Genomic DNA, 13,581 nt, shown 5'->3' with positions numbered 1-13,581 from the left:
TGTTCTAAAAACAACAGCAGCAAACCACTCATCTCCTCACACTTTTTAATGACCTTGTTCTGTGATGTCCCCATTTTTAGATGCAGCAGATGCATTGCTGGGTGGCCTCAGAGCGTACAGGGAGCTGTGGGCATGTGACCATGTGGGCTTTGATATTTCACCATTAAAAATTCTGGAGAGATCCGCATGCACTTCAATGACCTGTTGAAAAAAGAGAGGTCTCGGGTTAGTTTTGACTTTCACCTCACCAACAGCTTCGACCAAAGTGAAAACATGGCTTGTCGGAAAATAAGGAAAGAAATTGCCAGGAACGGCCTGGCCGGGTGATTCAGTTCGTTGGAGCGTCATCCTGTGTACCCAAAGGTTGCGAGTTTGATCCCCGGTCAGGGCACGTGTACGGGAGGCAACCAATCAATGTTTCTCTCTCAATAAAAAAAAAAAAAAATTGGGGGGGGGGACTTGCTTTTCTCTGCTCTCCAGGATGTCTGGCATTGTCACAATGAGCAAGCATGCTAACAGGCTTCACTGCTCCGAGTAACATCCCTACGGCAAGACACATAAGAGAAACATAAACCCAAGTAAATATAAAATTAGAATGAACTTAAAAAGGCTAATTTTCTTAATGTTCTCATTTTATCTTGTTTTTGTGTTTGAACTGATTTTTTTTTTCTTCAATTTGTATGGTCCAAACACTTCCTGTGACATTCCCAAAGACTTTACTATAAACACATTAAATACCAAGCAGGGTGGCTCAAAACTAGGTTTACTGTTGTTTATATGGAAAACAACATAAAAATTAATAAACGATAATACAAGAATTGTGTTTCTGGTACGCACAACTGTAAATCTACTTTTGCTCCACCTTGTATTTAACAAATAATTATATTCTTAAGCTTTTAAAAATTGTTATTGCTATTATTTAATTAAGTCAAAGTGAATTTTATTATCATGGTAAAATTCTTCTGATAAGATTCTAGTCTCTGTGGAATTCCAGATCTTTCTGGTCCTTGTGACTAAACCAGGGTAAGAAGCACTTACCCAACCTGAGGGTTTAACTGCCTTTCAGGTTTCTTTTCAAACCTCTAAATGCTATTCTTCTGGCTGGTGCTCTGGGGGCCTGTGGTTCCCTCTGTGCCTGGGACGATACCACACAGGTTACGGTGGGCACCCTGGAGGAAGGACCATACAGAAACCTGGAGGGCACTGCGATTTAAACAAATCAAGCGGTGACACATTCCATAATAGCTGACAGACCGACCCTTTGTGAGTCTGGAAAACAATATTTTGCTTTGTGAGAGCCTGCAGTATAACCGATATTGCAACTTGCGGTGCGGAGAAGACAGGACACACTTCTGAACACTGGCTCCGTTTGGTGGCTCTGGGTTTAATCGCCCGCCCGAGTGGCTGGCATTTCCCGCTCCCGGTCCCTCTCCTCTCTGAAACTCTGCTTCCTGAAGCAAAAACAGAGGGATCTTGTGGGTGTTGGGAGCCCTGCCTTCTCACCTCAGGCTCTAGGCATGATCACAAAGCTCACGGGATTCTCCAGGCATGCCAGAAAGCAGAGAGCCTGCTGCGGCGCGGGCTCAGCGCCCGCCTCTAAGGAAGGAACGAAACAGGCCAGACAAAAGCCCGGCTCCCCGCGTTCCCTCCGCCTCCTCAGGGGCAACCACTATTTCCATACGGGTTTTACATTTTTGCTGCATGTGTACATCCATAAACAATATATAATGGTATGTTGTGTTTTAAATTTTTACATAGATGGTCTTTTTTTTCACATTACGTTTAAGATAAGCTAATCGATCATAGCTCTGGTTTACGGATCCTCCCCGCCGCCAAGTGTTCGACAGCCTGGACACACAACTCACTCATCAGCTCTTTGGTCGATGCTTCGATGTACATCCAGTGCAGGCCTCCTTGAGCAACGTGTGAGAATTTCTCTAAGGCACAGACCTAGGATTAGAATTTTTGAATCACAAGTAGGCACATCTTTAACTTCAGTAGATCTTGCCAATGTCCAAAGATCGAATCACCAGCAGTGAGGCCAGCAGTCTCTTAACAAACCCTCTGCGTTCAAAGTTTCAGATTCATTCCTTTGGAAGGGGGGTGGTGGTGGGGGTAGGGGGGGTGGTACAGCAAGAATCTGCATTTCTGCCGTGTCCCCATGTGCTGATGCGGCTGCTGTAGTGTAAGGTCTGGGACTACATTTTGAGAACAGTGCTCTTAGAAAAAGACTGTTGGATGACATTTTGAGAGAGCTGATGAGACACTATCTGAAAAGATGTGGCTGGTGAGATTTTACAAGGTAACTGAAAGTTAGCCTGTGGTATAATTTTAGCACTCAGATTCTAGGAAGAAAACCTGTCTAAATATAGCTAATATGTAGTAAATACCCAGTGATGGCCATCAAAGGCTAAATTCTCAACAGGCTATTTGGCCAGAATGGGTCCTCTGCATGTCTCCTGCTGTCACTGTGCCGAGAAGAGCAGAGGAGGGGCAGGTGGCCCAGGTCAGGCCAGGGCTGTGGTGCGCGTGGCCAACATCAGCGTGTGTCTTGACTATATCAGTAAAACCCAAGCATTAGCCTAGATGCAGGTGTGAATATTCACATGGGGGGTCCTCACAATTTAAAGAATGGGGCTACTGAGTCCTATTAATTTGGCTCTTTTTAGATATTTATATGCAAAACAAAAAAAATATCAATCTTTATAATTTTTAAATTATATTCCAAAGTTAGTACCATGGTAACAGAATGCCAGGGAGGTTTTCCCCAAATATTCTTTCTGTTAAGAACTTGTTATAAAAAAATGTCGAAAATGAAGCCTTCACATATTTTAGGGTAAAAAACACAGATAGGCGAGCATGGTCTGCAAATGGTTAACGTGAAAACTGGAAGGAAAGTGATTTTATTTCACATTTAGCAATATAAAAGGTGAATAAGGAATAAAAGTGTGTTTCAGCAAAAGTATTTGTTTATGTTAGTCCACAGTTTACGTGACAAGATAACTGGTTCTCAAAACCAGACAACAGGTTCAAAAGCACTTCTTTCCGTGCCCTGGAGCCGAGGGGACGATGCCTGCTGCAGGAGAGCACTGCAGGGGCGCGCCCCCGTCCCGGCCACGGTCCCTCCTCTCTATCTCCGCTTCTTCTCTCTCATCAGCTTTTTGCTCTCTTCCCTTCTCCTTTTAGTCACCGGATTCCGAGGATCATAGATTTCGAACGTGTCTGAGTCTTGCATGCTCGCATCTTTCACTTTTCTGCTTTTATCCTCAAACTGAAGTACATGTGACATCCTAAGGAGGAAGAGAGAGGGTTCAGTGACGTTGGTGTGAAAGCTGAAAGTAGAAATTCTAGGCCACACTATCCTTGGCGTAATGAACTATAAGGGTACAGAACACAAAGATGGGCTTGTTGTTTATTGGTGCTTGTACCAATGGAACCCAACTTCTCAGAAAACACCTGAATTTGAAAACCATGTCTGGAGTTTGTTCCGCTGGCTTGTATTTCTAGTAGTGAGTCTCTTTGCCTTAGTTTTCACTTGAGGTTCTTTCCCTGATGGGAGGCTAAAAGAGTTACACAGAAGTGTTCCTTAAGCTAAACTCAGAGAGCAGCTGCCAGCTTCCTTTAAAGAGCTCACTCTCTCAGCCAGAGAGCCAGGCTGCAGAGCAAATCTCCAGACTATAAACCAGCCTCATCTGATTTTTTCTTTTTGTTTTGAGTAGTTAAATGGGCCAAGAACAGGTAATGTGTTAAGAAAATTTGTTCATATGGTATTATGACCCCCTTTTCTGTGGAGCTGCTGAGTTTAAGAAATACATTTTTTCATACAAAAGGAAACTAAGCTTTTGGCACAGCCCGTGGACTAATTTCCTCCTCCTACTGTCCATTACAACAAATCTAACCACGCTGCTGTCCTACTTTATCAAATGCTTACTGGTCTTAAGGTATCAACATGTGCTTGACTCATAAGTGGTCATAAGCTGGCTATCCTTAGCAGCAGGGAAATATGTAAGTGATTAGCTCTGTCCCCATGAGGAGGTGTCAGGAAGAAATGGGGAAGTCAAAAGACCAGGTTTCTGGGCAGTTGAATGAATTTGGAAAGAGGGAAGCTCAATTTTTATATATAAACGAAATTGCTAAGGCTTCCCCACTAGTTATTTAAGCAATTTCTAAAAGAAGCAGATGAAGCACTTTCCTTTATCACAGCAGATAGAGCTAAATTGCCTATAGGATTAACACTCCCTGTGCAGCAGTTGTAACTGTCGGATGAAACCCAAATATTACATTAGTTTCTTTTCCCTGCAGTAGCACAAATGCCGAGTGAAGTGTAGTATGTGACAACCTCCCAAGGATACACTCAGTTTTTAAAGAATCCTAAAAATATTTTGGGAGGGAAATAAAATGTTATAATATTAGTGATACTACAGTTACTCTGGGTTCAGTGGCTACAGTTCACCAGGGTTGACAAGTGGAGTCCTACTACCATTCCCACCCCTGTCCATCCCAGGTAAAGCTGACTGGAACACAGTAAGGATGAGTGATATTAACGATTTGGAGTTTAACTTACTAAGTGAGGTAAGTCACATTTCTGTTTCTACAATTTACTATTAAAAATACATTCTTTGCATTAAACTCATAACTGCTCTCAATAATATACAAACACGCCATCTCATATGGGAGGAAGCATGACTTCCTATACTTCCTGTTGCTTTAGTAAACACCCTGATGTAGAAAATGCATCATAGGATCATTGCTTATCTAGATGGATTCCCCAGAGTCTGATCTTCCTGTGCCTTCAGTTTCCTACAGTATCTAAGTGTTGGCTTCTGAGAATAAAGCAATCTCCAACTCCTGGGAAAAGGCTGGCTGTTCTACAGCCATGGTAACAAGTGGCCACCAGAACCGACGGGAAACACAATCATACCGGATTCAATCAATTAATGATGACTTGCTGAGGCCTAAATGCACCTCAGGAAATACTTCAGTAAGTACACCTCCGAAAGCCAACTAATCAGGGCACGCTTCTGCTTTTGAAAGCTGGCCAATCAGTGGCGGACGGACTCACTCCAGTGAGCAAGCTTCTGAAAGCCAGCCAGTCATCGACAATCGCTCCTGAATAGTGAACTTCTGAGGCTGACGTCCACCCCTAAACAACCCCTAAGCCCAAAATCTACATAAAGATTCACAACATGCTCTGCCAGAGAGACTGTGTCTAAAAGCGCTGTTCTTTCTTACTTCAGTGAGTGATAAATTCAGCCTTCTGTTTCAGGTCTGAAAAGGTGGTCTCTTCTTCAACACTTCTTACGATCTGTGTGACATTCCACACAAAACCCACTTTTTAGAAACTGAAAGTGTGTTACCAGTGTTGAGGACCAGGCTTAGAAGAGCGGCAGGGCTGTCCTGCTAAAGGTGCTTCACCGCACATCAGGGGAGCCCAGGCCCACGCTGCGTGTCCATAAGCGCTGAGCACTTTCCAAAGGACTCGTGCAGACCCTAAGCCACCATCAGGAAGGAGCTGGGATCATAGGCCCTTTAAAATATTTTATCCAATACTCCTATATTGATATCAAAAACCAAAAAACACTTTCTTAGTTAACTTATTAATACCTCTCCATATATGCAATTCTATTTAAAAAAAGTATCCCTTTCCTGACCCCCGATACAGATGGGTTTTGTGTAACATCCATTTCTGGTAGGGACTGACTGTCCATGTTTCAAAATGACTTTACCAGAATTTGTCAATTAAAACCATAAAAAGGCACCTTCCTCCTTTCCATGCCATGACAGCATTGTGCAGCTACTGGACTGAGTTGGCCCTGGTCTCAGAAACAACATCTAGACACGTGGACCACAGCACAAAGCCCAGAGAAGAAAGAGATCTGCCTGTAACACTGGAAAAACAGAAAGCTGTAAATTTAAGGCGCTGTCTTTCTCAACTGTTTGTTTCATCTACCACCGCACTAAACACGTCCAACACTGTGATTAATAACAAACCTAAACCCAGAGGAGAGAAGGGGCTATCAGCTTACAAACTACTTCAGCTTTAGTATCATAATACTTAGCATGGCTGGTTACTCGGCAATAACATTTAATCTTTAATAGAAATAAAAGCATAATCAAAAATGTCTCACCCATTTATCTTTCAACATGCTTCAATCACTTCATTTTAGAAAGCAAACAAAACGGTTATTATGATTTTCGGCATAATAAACTCCTGACCTGCGTGCCTCCATAAATCACAGGCTGCATGAATTGAAAGCATGCCCGCATTTCCCAGCCTCCTGCGAGAATACACATGGAGACTTATAGCACAGACCTAACTCGAGTACCTAAGAGTCTGGTAGTTTACAATCTTGTACAGACTGACAAGTCAATACTGTCCACTCCGTGGCTGGTAGCGGAACTGGCAACAAGAGCAGTGAAGTTTGGGGGATTAAGTACACACTGATGATTTACATATGAAAATTTCAGAACCTGTTCACTTGAAGGCAAAGACAAAAATTTAGTTCTTATTAATAAAAAGTTTTATATAAGCTCAGATTCTCAAATAAAAAGACTGACTTTAACTTTAGTGTGTTACAGAAATATGGAGGATTACCATTTCACAGAGGCTGTGCTTGACAGGTAAGTTCTTTTAGTCTGAGACTGTGGGATATAAACAAAAGTAAGTAAACAACTTGATTCTCTGAAAAGGACAGGGACCTTGACTAACCTCACTAATTTGACAACCAGTTTTTAAACTTCTCACACAGTTGTGAAATAGATTAAGATATGACAGCAATTCACATCACTGGGAAATGGAAGAAAGGGACTCATTCTCAGACATATAGTAAGTAACTCAAAACAGAATTCCAATACTAATAATTCATTTCTGACTGAAACACATTTAAACTACTTAAGCTTATAGAATGAACACAGCTCTCTTTTGCACTGGGAATTCTATGAGCCACCCCTCCCTATTTCAAGTCTCTCTGATTTAGGAACCTAGCACCCAACCCTTAGACTGCTGTAGGCGCCCTAACTGTTCTCCTTCTGTACTAGCTCCCCTCCTTATAAGCCTCCAAAGTTTCCAAAGCAACCCCTCTTACTCGTTTCTTTTACAGTTCCTTTGAGCAGGAACTATCAGCTATTGTATTCAACTGAAATCTCAGCCTGACCCTTAAAATCCTCTAACAAGGGGCTCTTCCTAGCTCACCAATCTCATTTCCTTCTTTCATCAACTCTCACCACTCGGTAATTGCCCGTCTACCTAATTGTGAACAGGCTGTCAGTTATTCGAGACAGTTTCAGTCTTGTTCACAGCTGTATTCCCAGCACCAGGAATGGTGATGGGCGTGTGAATCGAAGCCTTCAGACCCTCTGTGGGGCCAGTCCTGCTGGCTGATACTGGCTGCTTTGCTAAACTAACTCTTGACCCTCCTTTTGTGGGCAGGGACTGTCTTTTATTTCTATGATAAACTTCTAAAACGTCTGACAGGCTCTGCAGAAAGTCCCATGCTCAGCACAGGCCCACCTTTCCACCTTTCAGAGCTCAGCACACAGACTGCTGCTTCCCCGCTGCGCTATCAGCGAGGGCTGGTTTTTTCCTGCAGACTACAGTGGGAGCAGGCCTCATGTTCTTTTCCATTTCCTATGGCACCCAATGTAGAACTAGGTTGGATCTTTTTTAAAAAAATGTTTCTCAAAGTCTAATCTTAGAGCCCTGCATCAAATGCAGGTTGCACATTCGAATCAACTGGGCAATTCTGAGAACTATCCACGCCAGGCCAGGCTTCCACCTCCAGAGGTACTGATTCCATTGTCCCAGGCTGGGGCGCCAGCATCAGGAATTGAAAATGTTTTCCTGGTGATTTTAAAATACAGCCAAAGGTAAGACCACAGCACTAGAGTGTAAGAACCTTTCCACTTTCAGACGGATGGGTTTCAGCAGCCACTTGTTCTGGCCCTGGCCCTTTCAGAGATGAGGACAGGTGCTTCCCAATGACAAACTGCTCACAAGCTTGAAGCTTACGTGCCTCTGAGCCTATTATTCTAACTGAACAATCTCAAGTGTATTATCCATTTCTTATATATGGTTTGAGGATAGGGCAAGGAGCTAGATTCAATTATTTATTCAACAAACATCAGAGTGCTGTTTATGTGTGATACCCAATGTCAGACTCCATGGACACAAAGCCAAATATGACCCAAGCCTGCTCTCCTAAAGTGAACAGTCTATTAGGGAGACGAACACAGACAGCAGAACAAATGCACATTTTGGAACTGCCTGCGAAGTGTGAGGCAGTGACAGTAAGAGCGTCCACTGACAGTACTCCACATGCTGTCTGGTATCATCTTCACAATAACTGTATGGGGCAGACAGGAACGGTGTTATCATCACCCCCTCTCACAGGCAATCTGCAGGATTCATGGTCAAGAGACTTAGAGCTAGCTGATAAGTAGTTGGCCAGGTACTTTCTTGAATGTCTTCAGAGGTAAACTTTCATCTTGTGAAGATGGGTTTAACTTTAGAAATAAATCAGTTAACTCAGTGCTAAGTCTAGTGAGTAGAATAAAAAAAAAAAAAATCAGATTGGGTAGCTAGTGCTTATTTTGGAATACAAGAATTTTTAAATGCAACTATAAAGAGACAAGAATGATTATTTGTGAGGCTCCCAGGCTCACATTTAAAGGAATTACAAAAAAGAAGTCCCAGAAATGTGTTGAGCAATGTGGAAGCATCCTTTGGAAAAAGGTGCCTCTCTTTTAGGTGAATGCTTGCTTGGAGACAAAGAAGCATTCATTCTCACTCTAAATCTTTTATCCCCTTATTGCCTTTGATTTTTACTCTCTGGAATCTCAGTCCCAGTTTCTCCTAATCTTCCTATAATGAGGATACTACACAGGGACATCCCATTCAGCTGGAGGTTCAACGGGGCAGAGCCAAGGCCCATGGCCTGAGCCCACAGGGTGGATGTCTGGCAATCTCTCTCAGGCATCTATTTGCTAAGGAGTGCCTTGTAGTTGTTGATGATATCCAGGTCTTTTTGTTATATATGTATTTCAAAAATGCAAATCTAGCCATGAAAACTGTCCTGTTTTAAATCCCTCAGTGGCTCCTCATTGTCCAGCAGAGCAGCGTGGCACAGGACAGAGATGACTGAGGAACAGAAGAGGCTAAAGAGGAGAAAGACATCAAGGAGGAAGAGTAAAGATGAAATAAGACTCAAAAGGGAAAACAGAATCAGTGACTTAAAGGAAAAAACCCAGCCAGACAGAAATGGTGAAAACTCAGAAGAAAGATTTAAAATGAACAGAAGAAAAATAGGAACAAAAAAAATTAAAAATATTTGAACACACAGAAATAAGTATAGGAAAACAACATTAGGTAAACCAAACAGAGGAAAATACGCATTGGCCCTGAAGAAAGAATAAAAGATGGAAACCCACGGGCTTTCTTCTACTGTTCGCCATTAATAAGGGAAAACCGCCTTTGTTCTGAACGTTGAACAAATGCTAATATTTTCTCCTCAGTTTGGGGTTTTGAAAAGCCAACTATTAAAAATGACTTTTGTTTCCCTCAGTTAAAAAGAAAAAAGAAATCCTCACATTATAGAGTGTCTTTAATAAATGTTGAGTATTGTTGGATTAAGCGTGAAAGATGTAATTTTCAAAATATCTTCAGCAACATGGGAATGCAGTTTCTCGGCTTTCTTGCCTATGGAACATGCTTAACAGTCAGCAGGACACAGTTGGAGAGATTTAAGAGTCTTTCCAGAATAAATGAGTAATACGCATTCTTACACCTGCCCTTGGTTTAAACAACTGCTCAGCCAATAACATAATCTATGGCCAGTGAACTAACAGAACATAAGGGAGGTAGAGTTCCCAATCGAACAGGCCTGGTAAGCAGCTGGGCTACATGGCTATCTGCCTGCCTCTGAAACAAATCCACATACGGAGCAAACTTCCCTAATGTGACAGAAACTTATTTCAGGGCAAACTATATGAAAGTACAGTCAATACAGAGGAGTTTTCTACATTCAGAAGAAAAATGGCAGAAAGAGGTGATGTCAGGAGTTGACTAAAGGGCTTAGGATTAAAATAATCACCTTTCCAGGGTCAACAACTTTAACAAGACTTATATATAGCATCTCATTTAATCCACAAACTAACCCACCAGGAAGGTAGTATTATTATTCCAAGTTGGCAAATTAAAAAACAGGGTTGGAAAGGTTATATAATTTGCCTGAAATCACACAGCCAGTGAATTTCCAAGCTTGGATTCAAATTCAGGTCTGACTCCAAATCCCATGCTGATAACTACTTTACGATTTATATTCCTATGAAAAAGGATGGGTAAATGTGGCAGGAATTTCTTGTTCAAGTTAAACAAACTTTTCAGTAACTTTTTAATTCTTCAAATAATACAAGGATTGTAATATTAGGGGATACGAACTTAACATCTTCCATGATTTAAAGGGGCTAGGCAATTTTGACCAAGAGTTTATGAAGTCCTAAAGTCACTTGTTTGGCGTTATTATTATAGTTTAACAAAACAACAGCACTGGTTTAGTTGAAAATATGAAAAATATACAGGCTAGCTCAGTTAGAGAAATTGCTGCAATACAAAATCACAAGAGATAATGTCTTTGAAAACAAATAGAATTAAACCACTGAGCCAAGCATGATTGACTATTTCTGAGTTCCACAACTTCCTAGCTATGAGATCTTGACCTAAGTTACTTAACCTTTCTGTGCCTCAGATTCTTCCCATATAATATGGGCATAAGAATAATACCTAGCTTATAGTTTAAAAAAGATTGATTGGTGCTTTGTAAATGTTCAGTAAAAGTTAGCTTCTTACTATAACTTTTATTTCTACTAAAAAACAGCTGAAGCCCAATATTTTACCTAGCATGGTCAACTGAATTATCTGCACACAAGAAACAGAACAATATTGCCTTTAACGTATTATCTCATTAATGCCAAAAAGGAGAAGGGATAGTAATAATTCAAAATGGCAGGTAGTAGAAAGATTATTATTAATGAATGTCTTTGGAAAAGGATTTTGTGGTTTGCATTTATATGTGGTCATCCTAGATGTCCTGGGAATTCACATCATATAAAAGTAAGAGGTTGTCTACTCTATGACTTTTTAATCCTTTGTGTTTTTGTTCAGTACCAGAGAAATGGAAAAAAATCTGATCAACTTCTCATAAAAACATTTATATACCTATAACAGAAAATGGCAATCAAATATCCTAGATTTTGTTCTTTTTTTATTCCTCATGCTACTTATTTTCCACATGTGATCTTTTCCATCATTTTAAAGGTAGGGGGTTTGTCTAAAGACTGATTATTTCCTTTTTGGCACTAGGGCTGTAATTCAGGTAGCAGCCACCTGTTAAATAATGGGGCCTTTTTATTGATTCCATGGTCAATTGTCTAAGCTTTTTCCAGGTGTGGTTAACTAACAAAAAATAATTATAGCACATTATCCAGCCGCTCAAGCTTTTAAAGTAAAAATATGTGTTGAACAATAAAGGTTCAACTTGCTCACCAGATATTATGCAGTATTAAATTGCGACAGTAATTTTAGCAGTGAGGTATGGACACAGGAATAGACAGGAAAATCCATGTAGGATAATAAAACTGACTGAAAAGTATATTTAAGACCTTACTCTATGATAAAGGACACATTTAATATCAGTGGGGAAACAAGATTATTCAATTGTGGTGGTTAGCGATTTAGAAAAAAAATAAAGTCATAATATTAATCTAATGTAATACACCAAATCAATTCTATGTGGATTAAAGATGTCAAAATAAAGGAAAAATAAAACCATAGAAATACCAGTGAATGATATAACTAGGTATTTAACTAAACCTGGGGTTAAGAAGACATAAAGAGCCCGGGAGGCGTGTGGCTCAGTAGTTGAGCATTGACCTAGGATCCAGGAGATCAGGGTTCGATCCCTGGTCAGGGCACATGCCCGGGTTGCGGGTTCGATCCCCAGTTGGGGGCATGTAGGAGGCAGCCGATCAATGGCTCTCTCATCATTGATGTTTCTAGCTCTCTCTTTCCCTCTCCTTTCCTCTCTCTGAAATCAATAAGATATATTTAAAAAAAAAAAAAAGACATAAAGAATGACACTGGGCAGAAAACATGAAGAAATAGGTTGCCAGATTTGGCAATCAAATTTAAAACTCCACGTTAAAAACAAAACAAAACAAAAACCCCATAAACAAATTATAAGGCATATAAGGCAATGACAAACTTGTAAAAATATTTGAAACAAAAAATAATATCCTTAATATTTAAGAGCTTTTGTAAATCGAGAGATATGTAATCATATTAGACTATGCAATTAACCACCATAAGCACAAAAATAATAAAATATAAATGGTCAATACATTTCAATAGTTCAATTTTACCAGTAAACACAAAGTAATACACGGTAGAAACTGGCAAAGATTAGTATATTTATATCTGTTATCTGTGACATATTACAACACATACATGCTCACATAATACCTAGAGTAAGGAGAGACCAGCAACTTCATTCACTGCTGGTACAGGTATAAATGATTCAACTTACTGGGATGCAATCTAGCAAAAAAGGCATCAAAGGCATACCTAAGCCGACAGAAATCAGAGTAGCTGGGGGAGGGGACTGGCTGGAGGGGCCTTCGGGTGATGTAAATGTTCTGTATCTTGGATTGGTGGTGTTTGCACAGGTGTATACAATTGTCAAAACTCATCAAAGTGAACAGATACAATCTGTGTATTTTCTTATATTGAAATTTACCTCAAAAAATTTAAACACACACACACACACTTGACTCAGCAATTTTACTTCCTTTAGCCTAAAGAAATAACAGTGAACTTGCTAAATACTTAACTACTGGATTATTCATTGATGAAGGCTTATAATAAAAAATTGGATGAAGTTTTCCATTCTTGGAAAAAGTATAAATATAAATATATAAGGATAGATAAAAACATTAATCATGATTACCCATGGAATATAAAATTACTAGTGAATTTTTCTTTCCTGTCCTTTTCAATGTTTTATATACTGAACATGTATTATAAACACAAATTAGGTTATTTGTGTTAATTTCATCTAATAACTATAAAAGGAAATGATTCAGTGTTTAAAACCACCTTTAAAGAAATACAACTGCATACAAGTTATGCATCTTTGTTCACCAAATCTCACTGGGAATCATACACTTTGGTTTTTCTATCCTGTTTGAAGCATCAGTTAACTTTCAGAGATGGTTTAAGGACCAGGATGCTTGTTGATAATTTCTTGATTGCTGGCAACTTCCATTTTGCACTTACTGGCTTTGTTGTTATCTGGAACTATCATTGTGAAGTGACTTTTTACTATATTATGTTAATCCCAAAGACCCTTGCTCTTTAAGCTTTCTTTCCAATAGAAATAAACCACTTATGCCTACATAGCTTTTATCTGTTTCCAAATGCTGTCTGCTAAAAAGAAAAAAAAGATTCTGGAGGGAGTCCAAAGCCTCTGATGGCATATTCCCAGCGCAGAGAAGGTAACCTTGTTCATTCTCCTCCTCTTTCGCTATGAC

The 13,581-nt window shown here is 40.1% G+C and overlaps 1 protein-coding gene across 1 annotated transcript in view; it reads right to left on the bottom strand.

The window, feature by feature from the left end:
* Positions 1-2,865: 2,865 nt before the first annotated feature.
* CWC27 (CWC27 spliceosome associated cyclophilin) overlaps positions 2,866-13,581 on the bottom strand; it is a 147,745-nt gene continuing 137,029 nt past the window's right edge. Inside the window, exon 14 of the mRNA XM_016198761.2 lies at positions 2,866-3,290. Coding sequence (XP_016054247.2) covers positions 3,131-3,290 — 160 coding nt within the window. The 3' untranslated portion in view covers positions 2,866-3,130. The remainder of the gene's footprint in view (positions 3,291-13,581) is intronic.

Source organism: Miniopterus natalensis, chromosome 3 (genome assembly GCF_054644295.1).
Source record: "Miniopterus natalensis isolate mMinNat1 chromosome 3, mMinNat1.hap1, whole genome shotgun sequence".
Taxonomy (NCBI): domain Eukaryota; kingdom Metazoa; phylum Chordata; class Mammalia; order Chiroptera; family Miniopteridae; genus Miniopterus; species Miniopterus natalensis.
The sequence above is the reverse complement of the archived record's forward strand: the minus strand, read 5'-3'. Positions and strand labels throughout refer to the sequence as shown.